The sequence below is a fragment of the Monodelphis domestica genome, chromosome 4, assembly GCF_027887165.1.
Source record: "Monodelphis domestica isolate mMonDom1 chromosome 4, mMonDom1.pri, whole genome shotgun sequence".
Taxonomy (NCBI): Eukaryota; Metazoa; Chordata; class Mammalia; order Didelphimorphia; family Didelphidae; genus Monodelphis; species Monodelphis domestica.
The window spans coordinates 427,784,081-427,799,999 of NC_077230.1; the positions used below are offsets into that span (position 1 = coordinate 427,784,081).

The following is a 15,919-nucleotide window of genomic DNA, read 5'->3' on the forward strand; positions in this document are numbered from 1 at the left end:
GTAACAATAAAACTACATGAAATAAAAGGAAACTAAGGCCAGAGATGATCTCTCTATGGTCCTGCTGTACATTAATGTGATTATGGGAATGGAGGGTCTGACATCTGTACATAGGAAAGTCAGACCAGTGAATTAATTGGGCAGCAGGAATTCTACAGTGGATCCAGCTACTGAATGCTAAAGCCAATAGATCAGAACCAGGCTTCACAAGAGACATGCTTCCATGTGGCATAAAATGCCACAAAGAGGAAAATATATGTCCAATGGTGAATCTCTTTGTGTGAAAGGAGACAAAGTTTATATCTTCCTTTCCATCTCCAGAATTTCCCTACCAAGGGGAATCCAGGCCAGCCCCATTGTATGACCATAGCTTATACTCCAACCAAGACTAGAAATATTCCATGGTTCCACAGCACCAAGGGAAAGGGATTGAAGGAAAGAGTATTGGGCAGTCATTGAACCTGCGGTCCTAGTATTTGGGAGATGAAGAAGGTTGTATATCACTAGGACAGAAGAGAATAATACAATAACAATAACAAGGATGATGAAGACAACTCACATGCTCTTTATACCTACCATATAAAAAGGACCTTTACTCATAGAATGCTATTATATACAGAGAAAATGTAATTCATTTTTCCAGATAAAGAAACTGAGGCCTCAAAGGAGGAGTCATTTACTACACAGAGAGTAGACAGAAAAGAAAGGATTCTATCCAAGTTTTATGATTCTGAGCTCAGGTCTCTTTCTACCACAATGCACTGTGCCATGGGACCAGGGGGGGGTGGGAGAGAGTCACTTTTGTCTATTTCTGTCATGCCAGGGAAAGAGAGAGCGCCACACAAAGTTGGGGGCCCAATCCAGATACTCACCATAGATTATAATATTCTTGGTTGCAGTACGCGTCAAACCAGTGAATGAGTTAGATGCAGTACAGGTATAAGTGCCAGCATCACTCAGGGATGCAATAATAGAAAATGTGGCTGAGTTGCTGACTGGTTGTCCATTGTGTAACCAAGTGAATTGTGCTGCAGGGTTAGAATCAGCAACACAGCTCAAGGTAATATTTGCCCCAGGAGGGTACTCATCAGGGGAATGTACAATTGTGGTGATATCTGGGCCATCTGGAAGAAAGAGAAGGATTCCATATTGAGATTATGGCAGAAATAAGGGGGCATCTCCTAGTCTATAACCCATCACCAAGAACCACTGTGTCTCCCTGATCCTCCTTTGAGCTGGGAAATTCACAACTCATCTTCTACTTTTCCAGTGTGGATCTGAACTTGGAAGATCTTAGGGCTTTCTCCAGTTCAGCACCCTGGATGGCCACCCTCCACCAGAACACATGACAAGGCCAATTTGGGCTCCCTAAAGATGAAAGGGGTTGGGAGCCTCAGAGCCTAGCTCTTTAGCTCTCTGAGGAGGGATGGAATTAGCCTGGCCACTAGGAACACACCACCAAGCTATAAGCAGGCACCATATAGGAAGAACAAATTTACTCACAGGCAACATCCAGTGTGAATGGATCACTCCTATTGCGATAAAATGGGTTCTCGATTTCACACACATAGGGCCCTTTGTTATCGCTTCTTGTGAGACTGCGGAGAGTGAGTGTCCTCCTATCTGGCGACAGCTGTATCCTGAGACCAGCTGGGGCAACTCCGTTTATGAACCACTTGTAAGCGTGAATTTGACCTGTAGCATTGCAGGTCAATGAGAAGTCTTTGGTCTCCACTGCAGTATTGTTGGAGGTGAGAATGGTAGGTTTGGACAGTGGCGCTGTGCAGAGAATAGACAGAAAATGACTGTGTTGGTTCTTTTTCTTACCTTATAACCAAATAAGTGGTTTGGAAGTGGCCTGTTTAAGACCTTGGCAAGGCAGGAGGCCAGAGACCAAAAACCTGTGATTTCAATGGCAAGGACACCCCTTTCTCTGGTGCAGATCACAACTCCTCCAGGCCTTAGGAAAAGTTCAGCTTCAGTTCCTGTGGCTGACAAAGACATTCACATGGAGCCCAAGCCCCGGGTGCTCAGTCTTTCTGGGCTGAGGCAAGTAGGACTGGGGATGACAGACCCCAGACAGAAAAATCTGGGGAGATTTAATTGCATCTATCCAGGAATTCACTGAAGCACTATCACTATTAGAACCACTTGAAGAATAACCTGAAAAGATTCAAGTTGTAACTTCTATGTGTGACATACCCACAGATATACCACAAGGGGTGTTTGCAAAATATCAAAATGATATGAGTTAGATTAAATCTATTACTCCTGTTAGGATTGAGGTCAGGGAAGGCATACCATCTAAGATACCACAATACAAATTGAGTAGAGAAGCGAGAGAAGAGATAACACCTATCATAAATAGTTTGCTTGAGCAAGGTATATTGAGACCTATGGTATCTGAATACATTTACCCAATATTAGCTATTAAAAAGAATAAGCTAAATGAAGATGGAACTCCTGCCTGGAGATTTGTGATGGATTAATGGGCTGTGAATAATTTTATATGAAAAAAAAACACACTATAACACCATCTCCAGACAATATCACAACTCAAATACCTGCAGAGTCTAGGTGGTACACAGTGTTGGACCTGAGCAACGCTTGCTTCACTATACTGTTGCACCTTGATTCTCAAAATATTTTTGCTTTCCAATGGAGACAAACCCAGCTGTGCTATGCAAGATTAGTGCAAGGATGTTGCGAGTCTGCTTCAATATTTTGTCAACTGTTGCAGAGAGATCTAGCTACCATAACTTTCAAACATAGCAGATTGATACACTATGTGGATGATTTGTTGCTAGCATCTCCTGACCCTAAAACATGTTTGGAAGATTCAAAGAAATTATTGAGAGAACCTTATAAGAGGGGACATAAAGTTTCTAAAAAGAAGATTCAATGGGTCCTACCAACAGTTGAATATTTAGGATTAGTCCTGGAGGGGGACACCAGGAAAATATCTAATAAAAGGAGGGCAGACATACAGAAGCTAGGCACCCCTAGAACTAAGAAAGAACTTAAGAGCTTTTCTGGCGGTTGCTGGTTTCTCAAGGCAGTACATAGTAGGATATTCTCATATTTCCAAGTGCTTGATTGATATGACAAAGAAAGATATTAAAGAACCACTGCAATTAAATAAAGAACATTTACATACTTTGTCACAGTTGAGAGGAGCTATTTTATCAGTTCCAATTTTGGGAATACTTGATTATATGAAAGAATTCCACTTGTATGTCCATGAAGCAAAAGGTGTTGCTTCTGGAATATTAGCACAGTATTTTGGGTTAAATCTGAGGGCTATTGCATTTTACAGTCCTATCCTTGACACGGTTGCACAAGGAATGGTTCATTGCCTCAGGAGCTTAGTAGCTACAGCTCTAATGGTCAAGAAGTCATATGATATAGTACTAGGATGTAAATTGCATGTGTATTCCGCACATCAAATTGAAAAACTGTTATGGTCGCAGAATATGCATTCATTCACCGATGCAAGAATATCCCAGTATGAAGTCATTTTGTTAGGCAATTATAACATCACAATTCATAGATATGCACCATCGAACCCAGAAACTCTGATCCCTGATTTGCCAATGGATGGAGAAGTATTGCATGATTGGGATCAGATAGTGGAACTCATGCATAGGCCAAATGAATGCCTTAAAGATACACCTCTTATGGATCCAGAAATAGAGTTATACATGGATGAATCCTCTTATGTTCGTGATGGGAGAAAATTCACAGGGGCAGCAGTTGTTGACAATGACAAAACTCTTTGGCATGCATCACTGCCAAGCCGTGTCGGCGCTTAGGGATGATCATGGCCCTAGAATTAGCTAGAGGGAAAAGAGCTAATATTTTTCTGGATTCACAATATGCTTTCTCCACGGTGCATTGGTCATCGTACATATGGTAAAACAGAGGGCATAAAACTTCAGCTGGGAAACCAATTGCATATCGCAATCTGATAGATCATATCATAAGTGCTGTAGACTTTCCTAAAGAGGTGGCCATAATCCATTTTAAGGCACACACTCATGGGAAGGACAGAATACCCCTAGGGAATGACTGAGCAGGCACAACATCAAAGTACGCTGCTAGGTTCGATCCTCACCATGTGCTGAATTTCTCTCTGATCAAAAGGCATGATCTCACTGAAGCCTAGGGTGGAGAAGAGATACAGTCATGGAAAGAGCAGCTAGGTACTAAACTAAACAAGGGTGTCTGGATTGCTCAAGGGGGTAAACCTATTCTCCCTAAAAAGTTATATCAACATCTATGCACTGTAAGTCATGCAGAAGGACATTATGGAGTGCAAGGGATTCTGGATACCATAAAGAGATATTGGACAGCACCAGGAATTACAAAAAATACCATTAGAACTTGTCAGGCATGTGAAACATGCAAGAGATATAATCAAGGACATTTTAAGAGTGCTGCATTGGGAAGCAGACCACTCAGCTATATGCTTTTTCAGTGTATTCAAATTGATTATATCAACATGCCTAGAGACAAGGGATACAAATATGCATTGGTGATTATGGATAAATTGACTAGATGGGTTGAGGCATGTCCGTCCAAGAAAAGTGACACTGCTACGGTAGTGAGATTTCTATTAAAGGAGATTATACCTAGACATGGCATTCCTGATACCATAGATTCGGACAAGGGGTCTCACATTACTTCCCAGATTCTAAAAGTAATCTACAAGAATTTAGGGATTAAGTGCAATTACCATTCAGTATATCGACCCCAAGGTTCCAGGCAGGTCAAGCGTATGAACAAAGAACTGAAAACATAAATAGGCAAACTCTGTTCAGAAACACATTTAAAATGGACGGATGTTTTGCCTCTTGATTTGTTCAATATTAGAACCAGGCTTAGGACTGACCTGCATTATATCACCTTTTGAAATGCTACATGGTCAGCCACTTTGGCATGGTAGGACAGTAAGACCACCTTACTTGTCCATCTTAAGAGGGGAATGTGTTCTTCATGAATACTTAAAACAGATACAACGTAGGATTGAAGAACTAAGGAAACTGGGTTTGCTTGGGCAAAGAATACCACTAGATTTTTCATTGCATGAGATAAAAGCAGGTGATAAGGTATATGTCAAGAACCTTAATAGAGAATCTCCTACAGAATCAAGATGGATCAGACCAACTAAGGTCATAATGACAATCCCAACATCTATAAAGGTTGATCAAAGAGATCCATAGTTCCATACTTCACATGTGAAATTGCATCACACCCATAATGTTGATTAGCTCTGGGAATATAATCAATAAGCAATGACCGTCCCTACTGACAACACATGAAAGGACATGACTACTTGCCACCAGAATACAGACAAGAGAGTCCTACATATGTTAACATGATTAAGTGATAGCACCCCTGGAGCAAATGCAGCCAGTGTTGCAGCCAAAAGAATAGCATTAGAAGCCTTAGAAAAAGCCTCGATATATTTCTATACAAAGTCTCTGCCAAGAACTAAGTACAGTAAACATTCAATAAATCTTCTAGTGAAAAGTGAAACAACAAGAATTAGCAAACTTGAAATCACTATTTTTAACAAAATCCTGAGAACCTATGCATAATAGTCACACCCATCTGTGAAAAAACATATGTAGACCTTACTTGCTTTTCACGAAGATATACATATGCAAAGCTTACCTCCATGCACGAAGAGAATACATGTAAATCTTACTTGCAGACATAAAGATTGATAAATTCTGACAAACATTCATGAAGATTTCAACTTACTTCCATGCAAATATACTTTTCACTCTTATTTGCACACACATAAAAATGTCACATGCATACATGTTTGTGGTTTGTTCGTGTGTTCTGGGTTCCTGATTGATTATTCCAGTGGATCCTGATTTGAAGACCACATCTTCAATCAAGACTGGAAGATGGCAACTGGCATGCAGACCAGACAGAGGACCAGAGAGTAAGAAAGATTTTATGCAAACATCGTTAAAGGACATGGTAGGACTTTGGAACTTTGGAATTTTGGAACTTTTGATCATGAGGGTATGTAAGAATGCATAATACATGTTACCTCACATATATGCACATATATGCACACATCCTACATAGAATACACTTTAGTAAGATATCTCATAGAATGGGTAAGTACATAACATGCATAGTGGCATAACAAAAGACACATTGATACAAATTTCGGTGGAAAATTCAAAGATTTCTTTTCTGCATGAGTTTGCACAGAAATATAGTATGATGTACATATGTCAATGTGTATGGATCCTATGTACACATGTAAATTACTATTGACTAATGAGCTAACTTTATTTGAGTAATTTATTAATATTCTAACTACTAACATTAGTGACAGCCTAGTGAATTTGTTTAAGTCTTAGGAAAGTAGACATAGAAGTTCTGAAGTATAGAATTTACATTGCATTATGATTGTAGGTTAGCATTTGTTAATGATAGTAAACTTTTCGTAGTGACTGTATAGACATTAGGAATTAGGACATTTGCATATTCTTAATGTTAGTGAAATTGTTGGATTGATTTGACAAATGTTACAGGATTTGTTATGTGAAACTATATTCATGTAAATCCCTTACCTAAACCATTTTCCTATACGATTCTTAGCTTAACATCTATGTAGATAGAATAGTTAAGTTAGGATTTTTTTATCTGGGGGTGGCTAAGGGAATACTTAAGATAGCACAGGGTGAAGAATAGATAGATAGAATTAATAAGTGTAAGTATCATTGAAAAATGCAAGTTGATTTTTTTGGAGAATAAAAGGGGGGATTGTGGAAGAGGCATGAAGAAAGAGAGGATTTGCAGGACAAGCCAAGCATGCAGATCAAACTGGGGACATGATCTGCAAAATCAAGGTGAAGATTCCAAAAGGAATGTTCCCAGGAGGAGGCAGTTGGGAGCCTGGACAGAGGAGAGAAACTGGGACTTTGGGGTTCTCTCTGGGAGTGACTGACCAAGAGAGAAATCTCTTCTCTGGATTCCTGATCAAGAGAGCCTGGCTTTTCCTGACTTAGGCAGAGAGAAAGACCTTTGTGGTTTTTTGAAAGAGTCTGGACTTGAATTACTCAAGCAGAGATTATCTGACTGGAGAAGGAAGATTTAACAGTTATCTTCCATCTCTCTGGCTATAGCCAGAGTGTCACAATTGTGACTAGACTGACATTTCCTAAACCCTTCTTAATTCTCCTTGTAGGTTAGGGATAAACTTCATCCCTCTCACCTCAATCCACATTCTGTTTGTTACCAGTAAACCCTTTACCTGAGAAAAGAAGAGTAAAGAATATTTCTCTGAAATCGCATAGTTCCCCTGGGTTACTTAGAAGGTGGCTGACTAAGACCAGGGGAGTGGAAAGGGTAGCAGGAGGGCTTCAGGTGGAAGACTGGGAGGTGAAGGGTGGAGAGTAGAAAATAGTTTGATTTATTAGCCTTTAGTGATCTTTAGGCAGCTCCAGAGTAATCCCCTCTAGCAGTATTTATCTCTCTAGCCTTATCTCTCATCTATCTCCATTATAACTAGGCAACCTCAGGTGTCCCCTAGTAGCAGCTCTCTAGTCACAAGCCAGAATATCCAGTTACCACAAACAGAAATATTTACACAGATTATCTCTTATATTACAAAATGGACTGGTGGGGAGGGAAGCAGTATAAGGGATGGAGAGGGTTGGGAGGTAGTTTTAAAAGACTTCAAAAAATAAGGAGGGAAATAAGAAGGGATGGGGTAGAAAGGGTAGTGAAATAAGGGTGGAAACTAGGAGGGCTGATTAAAAGTAGATTATAGAAGGAAATAGTGAACGAAGAAAATGCAGAACTACAAGTAGAAAGCAAAATGTTGGGAAATACATATCTGGTAATCATAACTCTGAATGTGAATGGAATGAACAAATCCATAAAACACAAGCAAATAGTAGAGTGGATTAGAATCCAAAACCCTACCATATGCTGTCTACAAGAAACACACATGAGGCAGATAGATACGCATAGGGTGAAAGTAAGAGGATGGAGCCAAATCTATTGGGCATCAACTGATAAATAGAAGGCAGGAGTCGCAATCATGATATCTGACAAAGCCAAAGCAAAAATAAATCTAGTTAAAAGAGATAGGGAAGGTAATTACATCCAGATGAAAGGCAGTATAGACAATGAGGAAATATCAGTACTCAACATATATGCACCAAATGGCATAGTATCCAAATTTCTAAAGCAGAAACTAGTGGAGCTCAAGGATGAAATAGATAGGAAAACTATACTAGTGGGAGACCTGAACCTTCCTCTATCTGAACTAGATAAATCAAAACAAAAAATAAATGAGAAAGAGGTAAGAAAAGTGAATGAAATCCTAGAAAAATTAGAGTTAGTAGACATGTGGAGAAAAATAAATGGGGGCAAAAAGGAATACACATTCTTTTCAGCAGCACATGATACATTCACAAAAATTGACTATGTATTAGGGCACAAAAACATTGCAAACAAGTACAAAAGAGCAGAAATAATAAATGCAACCTTCTCAGATCACAATGCAATGAAAATAATAATTAGTAAGGGTACATGGAGAGGTAAATCAAAAATTAATTGGAAATTAAACAATACGAGTCTCCAAAACTGGTTAGTCAAAGAACAAATCATAGAAACAATTAATTTCATTGAAGAAAATGACAATGATGAGACATCCTTTCAAAACCTATGGGATGCAGCCAAAGCAGTACTCAGGGGGAAATTTATATCCTTGAGTTCATATATTAACAAATTAGGGAGGGCAGAGGTCAATGAATTGGGCATGCAAATTAAAAAAACTAGAAAGTGAACAAATTAAAAACCTCAGATGAAGACTAAATTAGAGATCCTAAAAATCAAAGGAGAAATTAGTAAAATTGAAAGTCAAAGAACTGTTGATTTAATAAATAAGACTAGAAGCTGATACTTTGAAAAAACAAAATACACAAAGTACTAGACCATCTAATTTAAAAAAGGAAAGAAGAAAACCAAATTGACAGCATCCAAGATGAAAAGGGAGACCTCACCTCTAATGAAGAGGAAATTAAGGCAATCATTAAAAGAATCATTATGCCCAATTATATGGCAGCAAATGTGGCAATCTAGGTGATATGGATGAATACTTAGAAAAATATAAATTACCTAGACTAACAGAGGAAGAAATTGGTTACCTAGACAACCCCACATCAGAAAAATATTGAACAAGCCATCAAATAATTTCCTAAGTAAAATCCCCAGGTCCAGAAGGATTCACAAATGAATTCTATCAAACATTCAAAAAACAACGTATCCCAATATTATACAAACTAATTGGCAGAATAAGCAAAGAAGGAGTTCTACCAAATTCATTTTACGACACAAATATGGTACTGATCCCAAAACCAGGCAGGTCAAAAACAGAGAAAGAAACATATAGATGAATCTCGCTAATGAATATAGATGCAAAACTCTTAAATAGGATCCTAGCAAAAATACTCCATCCAGTCATCACAAGGGTTATTCACTATGACCAGGTAGGATTCATACCAGGAATGCAAGAATGGCTCAATATTAGGAAAATATGAATCTTAAAACTGCTCAGACTCTACCTTGGAACATTTGGTTAAGGCTATTCCCCATTTAAAAATGGAGGTACTTGATCAGGAATGTACTGGGAATTTTAACATTACTCCACCCATACTTAGGCATACTTTAGGGGAAGATAAAGTTGTAAAACTCCTTACTGGAACAATGAAAAAGTCCCTAATTCATACTTACAGTGAGTCCAAAACCTTAAGCTAGGTCTATTTTTAGATCTAATACAAAAAGGTACTAAGTTCCTATAAAGGTTAAATTAATCAGTAAAAGGTCAAGCAACTTACAAAAGGAAAGCATAACAAAAGAGGTTTGAAGTTTTAGTCTACTCAGAGAAGGAGATAACAAAAGAATATGTGAATTAAGAATGGTAAGTCCTGTGGAAAGCATCTACTGTGATTAGTAGATGTGAAAATTTAGGGGAGCTGACATAAGAGAAATTTTTCTTTAAAAGGAGATGGTTCTCTCAACTTAGGAGTTAGTTGGATCTCAGACTCGTTGGAGTAGCTGGGTCTCTGAACTTAGTTGGAATCTTGCTTGGAACAAAATCTTGTGGTGAGTGGATAAAAGACTGACTTAGTTTTCTCTCTTAAAGAGAAAGGCCTAGGCCATTTGGCCTAGGCCCTAGGCCTTTTCCTACTATTTCCTCTTACTCTGTCTCTCCTTTCCCTTAATTCCTTCATTCATTTTAATTAAAATCTCTATAAAACCCAATTGACTTGGGTATTTCATATTTGGGGTTTTTCCCATGGCAACAACTTATTTTTGATATAAAATCAAGACACTAAAATTATTTCTACAGTTTTGGCAATTCACAGTCTTGAACCCACATTTTCATGGTAACAAAAACCATCCACATAACTGACCACGTTAACAAGCAAACCAATAAAAATCACATGGTTATCTCAAAAGATGCAGAAAAAGCCTTTGATAAAATACAGCACCCATTTCTATTGAAAACACTAGAAAGTATAGGATAGAAGGGCCTTTCCTAAAAATAAAAAACAGTATAGATCTCAAATCATCAGCAACATCATCTGCAATGGAGATAAACTAGAAGCATTCCCAATAAGATCAGGAGTGAAACATGGATGCCCATTATCACTTCTATTATTTAACATTATACTAGAAACACTAACAGTAGCAATTAGAGAAGAAAAAGAAATTGAAGGCATTAAAATTGGCAATGAGGAGACCAAGCTATCACTCTTTGCAGATGATATGATGGTCTACCTTAAGTATCCTAGAGAATCAACCAAAAAGCTAGTGGAAATAATCAACAACTTTACCAAAGTTGCAGGATACAAAATAAACCCACATAAGTCATCAACATTTCTCTATATATCTCCAACACATCTCAGCAGCAAGAATTAGAAAGAGAAATACCATTTAAAATCACCTTAGACAATATAAAATACTTAGGAATCTATCTGCTGAGATAAACACAGGAACTTTATGAACACAACTAAAACACACTCTCCACACAATTAAAAATAGATCTAAACAATTGGAAAATCATTGGTTGCTCATGGGTAGGATAAGCTAACATAATCAAAATTACAATCCTGCCCAAATTAATTTACTTATTTAGTTCCATACCCCAAAAAAATTTTTAATGAGTTAGAAAAAAAAACATAAAATTCATTTGGAAGAACAAAAGATCAAAGATATCCAGGGAAATCATGAAAAAAAAAATGCAAAGAAAGGAGCACTTGCAGTCGTAGATCTAAAACTATATTATAAAGCAGGGGTCATCAAAACAAGTTGGTACTGGCTAAGAGACAGAAAGTAGGATCAATGGAATAGACTAGGGGTAAATGACCTTAGCAAGATAGTCTATGATAAGTCCAAAGGTCCCAGTTTTGGGGACCAAAACCCACTATTTGATAAAAACTGCTGGCAAAATTGGAAGACTGTATGGGAGAGATTAGGTTTAGATCAACATCTCACACTCTACACCAAGGTAAACTCAGAATGGGTGAATGACCTGAATATAAAGAAGGAAACTATAAGTAAATTAGGTGCACACAGAATAGTATATTTGTCAGATTTTTGGGAAAGGAAAGACTTTAAAACCAAGTAAGAGCTAGAAAAAATCACAAAATGTAAAATCAATAATTTTGATTACATCAAGTTAAAAAGTTTTTGTACAAACAAAACTTATGCATCCAAAATTATAATGGAAGCAACAAATTGGGAAAAAATCTTCATTACAAAAACCTCTGACAAAGGACTAATTACTCAAATTTATAAAGAGCTAAATCAATTGTACAAAAAATCAAGCCATTCTCCAATTGATAAATGGGCAAGGAACATGAGTAAGCATCTTCCATATGAAGAAATCAAAACTATTATTAAGCACATGAAAAAGTTTTCTATATCACTTACAATCAGAGAAATGCAAATCAAAACAACTCTGAGTTATCAACTCACACCTAGCAGATTGGCTCATATGACAGCAAAGCAAAGTAATGAATGCTGGTGGGGGTGTGGCAAAGTTGGGGCATTAATGCATTGCTGATGGAGTTGTGAATTGATCCAACCATTCTAGAGGGCAATTTGGAACTATGCCCAAAGGGCATTAAAGAACAGTCAGCAGTGATTCTGAACAACTTGGAGGAATCTACGAGAAAAAAACACTATCCACATTCAGAGGAAACACTATGGGAGTAAAAACACCCAAGAAAAACAACTGCTTGAATACATGGGATGAAGGGATATGGTTGGGGATGTAGACTCTAAATTAACATCCTTGTGCAAACAACAACATGGAAATAGGTTCTGATCAAGGACACAAGTAAGACCCAATGAAATTGCACATCAGCTGTGGGAAGGGTAGGTAGAGGGGAGGGAGGGAAATAAAGAGATTATTGTAACCAAAAAAAATTAAATTAATAAAAAAAGAAACGATAAACAAGGGGCAGCTGGGTAGCTCAGTGCATTGAGAACTAGGACTAGAGATGGGAGGTCCTGGGTTCAAATCTGGAAGAACTATACACAGTAATAGCAAAATTGTACAAGGATCATCTGTGAAAACTTGGCTACTCTCAGTAATGTAATAATCTGGGACAATCCTGAAAGATTTATGACAGGGAATGTTATCCACTTCCAGAGAAAAAAACTATTGGAGTTTCCTTTCATATTAGTATATTTGTGGTTTTATTTTGGAATTTGGTTACGTATAAATGTGCTCTTACTACAATGTCCCAAATGGAGTGTTTTGTACAACAATAAAAATACAAAAGAAAAATTAAGGAAAAAAGAATTAGTAGAACATTAATGGTCATGATTTACCAAGCTCTTTACAGATATTATTCCATTTGATCCCAAGTCACTCAAAGAAACACTGAACAGAATGAGTTCAAAAACAGAAACTTCAGATTTCTCTGAATTAATGCAGAATGAAGTGACTAGAACCAAGAGGGTGATTTATACAATAACTACAGTGTTCCGAAGTCAAAGAACTTTGAAAAACTTGGGACCTCTGATCAATGCAGTGGCTAACAAGGATTGCAGAAAACCCATGATAATGGGTTACTCACTTCCTACAAAAACCTACAGACTTCCTATGAAATCAGCTGCCTCACTTCAGAAATGGGATGCAGTCAGGGTGTATGTTGCAACAGATATTTTTTGAGCATCAGAATTTGTTTTCCTTGATTGTCCATGTGGCATCATGGGTGTATTTTAATCTTGAAACAATTATTAATATATCACTAGTGCAACCTATATTCTTATATACCAGATTCATGGGCAAGTAGTTCTTGATCATTGTATTTAATAGGTACTGGATTAATTCTGACCACTCTCCAAATCTACAGTCCAAAGTCAGAAGAATTCCTGGGTAGGCTGCCACAGGGTCCTGGTTCCCCCCTTGTCAGACCAGATTCCATACCAGGTCACATGTTTGAATAAACTCCTCCTCCTTGATCTAATGGTTGTCAGTTGAGCCAATGTTAACTCTTATGCCATGTTACATGATCATTAGCTACCTCCCATTCCCCATTCCTTGATCCTCCAATAAAAGATTGAGGAAATATGTAGTTTACTCTTTCTCTCTCTCTACTAGAATCAGAGGAGCACACATTAAGGCTTTTTAAGCACTGTCTCTGAGTCTTTCTTCTTTTATTATATTCCCTCTTTCTCTATATCCCCTTCACCCATTTTCCCTCAGTTCCTAACTCTCTTTCTCAGGTGTCCACCAAGGAATAGATTAATTCATGGCTACAGGCAGGCACAACTCATACCTGTCCCAAAGATTTTAGTTTTCATTAGTGGTAGAAGGTAGAAGGGGGACAGAAAATAGATTTTAGTCAATTGGAAAGAAAAATAAATTAAGAAAAAGATCTTTTCAACAACAGGTGTCAAATACATAGCCTGCAACATTCCCAGGTGCTGCATGAACCAGGGGAAAAGGTAATTGGAAAATAGTTAACAAAAGAAAATGACAAACAGATAATTATATGATATTTTAAAATGTGAGCTTTAGGCATCCTCATGTACAGATTGAGGCAAATAAAAAATCATCCCTCCTCTAAAGTATATGCTGTTGGTGTCTGACTTCCCCAAGGTCACTTCCCCACTTCACAATTCTATCTCTCCCCGCTGCTCTCCATTCAGAACATCCCCATAGTCTAGGAGAGGAAGTTGGGATACCCCTAAGGTTTGTAACAATAAAATTGCATGAAATAAAAGGAAACTAAGGCCAGAGTTGATCTCTCTATGAACCTGCTGCCCATTAGTGTGATTATGAGACTGAAGGTTTTGTCTTCGATACATAGGAAAATCAGACCAGTGAATTAATTGGGAATCAGGAATTCTACTGTGGACCCAGTTACTGGAGGCTAAAGCCAATCATCCCTTTACATGGATAAGAATTAGGTTTCATAGCAGCCATACTTTCATGTGACTCTTTATGCCACAAAGAGGAAAAATATAGGTGCAATGGTGAATCTCTGTGTGTGAAAGGAGACAAAGTTTACATCCTCCTTTCCATCTCCAGAATATCCCTGCCAAACAGGATCAAGGCCAGCCCTGTTGCATGACCAGAGCTTACACTCCAACCAAGAATTAAAAACATTCTGTGGGTCCATAGCACCAAGGGAAAGGGATGGAAGGAAAGATTATGGAGGAGTCATTGAACCTGCAGTCCTAGAAGTTGGGAGAAAAAGAAGGTTATATGCTACTAGGACAGAAGAGAATAATACAATATCAATAACAAGGATGATGATGACAATTCACATGTTTTTGTGCCTAACATGTAAAAAGTACTTTCCCCACATAAAATCCTATTATATACATAGCAAATATTATTCACTTTTCCAGATGAAGAAGCTGAGGATGTGAAAGGAGTAGACACACTTACCACACAGATAATAGACAGAGGAGGAATGATTAAATCCAAGTTTCATGATTCTGAGTAGAAGGTTCCTTCTACCACAATGCATTGTGCCATGGGACCATGGAGGCAGAATGTCACTTATGTCTATTTCTCTCCATGTCTATTTCTGCCAGGGAAAGAGAGAGCCCAACACAAAGTTGGGGGCCCAATCAAGCTACTCACCATAGATCATAAGAGTCTTGTTTGCAGTGCGCGTCAAGCCAGTAAATGAGTTAGTTGCAATACAGGTATAGTTTCCGATATGATTCAGGGATGTAATAATAGAAAATGAGGCTGAGTTGTTGACAGATTTTCCATTCTGTAACCAAGTGAATTGTGCTGGTGGGTTAGAATCAGCAACACAGCTCAAGGTAACATTTATCCCCGTTGCGAACTGATCGCTTATATGGTCAATTGTGGCAATATCTGGGCCATCTGGGGGAAAAAGAAGGATTCCATATTTAGATTATGGCAGAAAAGAAGGGCATCTCCTAGTCTGTAACCCATCACCAGGGACCACTGTGATGCTCCATTGAGCTGGGAAATTCACAGCTCCTCCTCTACTTTTACAGTTTGGATCTGAACTTGGAAGATCTTAGGGCTTTCTCCAGTTCAGCACCCTGGATGGCCACCCTCCACCAGAACACATGACAAGGCCAATCTGGGCTCCCTAAAGATGAAGGGGTTTGGGAACCTCAGAGCCTAGCTCTTTAGTTCTCAGAGAAGGGACTGAATTAGCCTGGCCTATGGGAACACACCACCAGGCTATAAGCATGCACCATATAGGAAGAAGCAATATACTTACAGGCAACATCCAGTGTGAATGGATCACTCCTATTGCTATAAAATGGATTCCGGATTTCACACTCATATGGCCCTTTGTTATCTCTTCTTGTGAACCTGCTGACAGTGAGTGTCCTCTTATCTGGCGACAGCTGTATCCTGCTACCA

The 15,919-nt window shown here is 38.3% G+C and overlaps 1 protein-coding gene across 1 annotated transcript; it reads right to left on the minus strand.

Annotated features, from left to right (window-relative positions):
- Positions 1-780: 780 nt before the first annotated feature.
- Positions 781-15,434, minus strand: LOC130458751 (carcinoembryonic antigen-related cell adhesion molecule 1-like). Its single transcript, XM_056825373.1, has 3 exons — positions 15,152-15,434; positions 1,504-1,779; positions 781-1,124 (listed from the first exon to the last, which is right to left on the minus strand). Exons 1-3 carry the CDS (start codon positions 15,159-15,161, stop codon positions 796-798), a joined length of 615 nt encoding a protein of 204 aa, XP_056681351.1. The 5' UTR covers positions 15,162-15,434; the 3' UTR covers positions 781-795.
- Between the last annotated feature and the right edge of the window lie 485 nt (positions 15,435-15,919).

Coding starts and splice junctions, on each gene's coding strand:
- LOC130458751 (XM_056825373.1), bottom strand. Junction 1,125..1,503: donor ATTCACACTGGATGTTGCCT/GTGAGTAAATTT, acceptor TCTTTCTTCCAG/ATGGCCCAGATATCACCACA.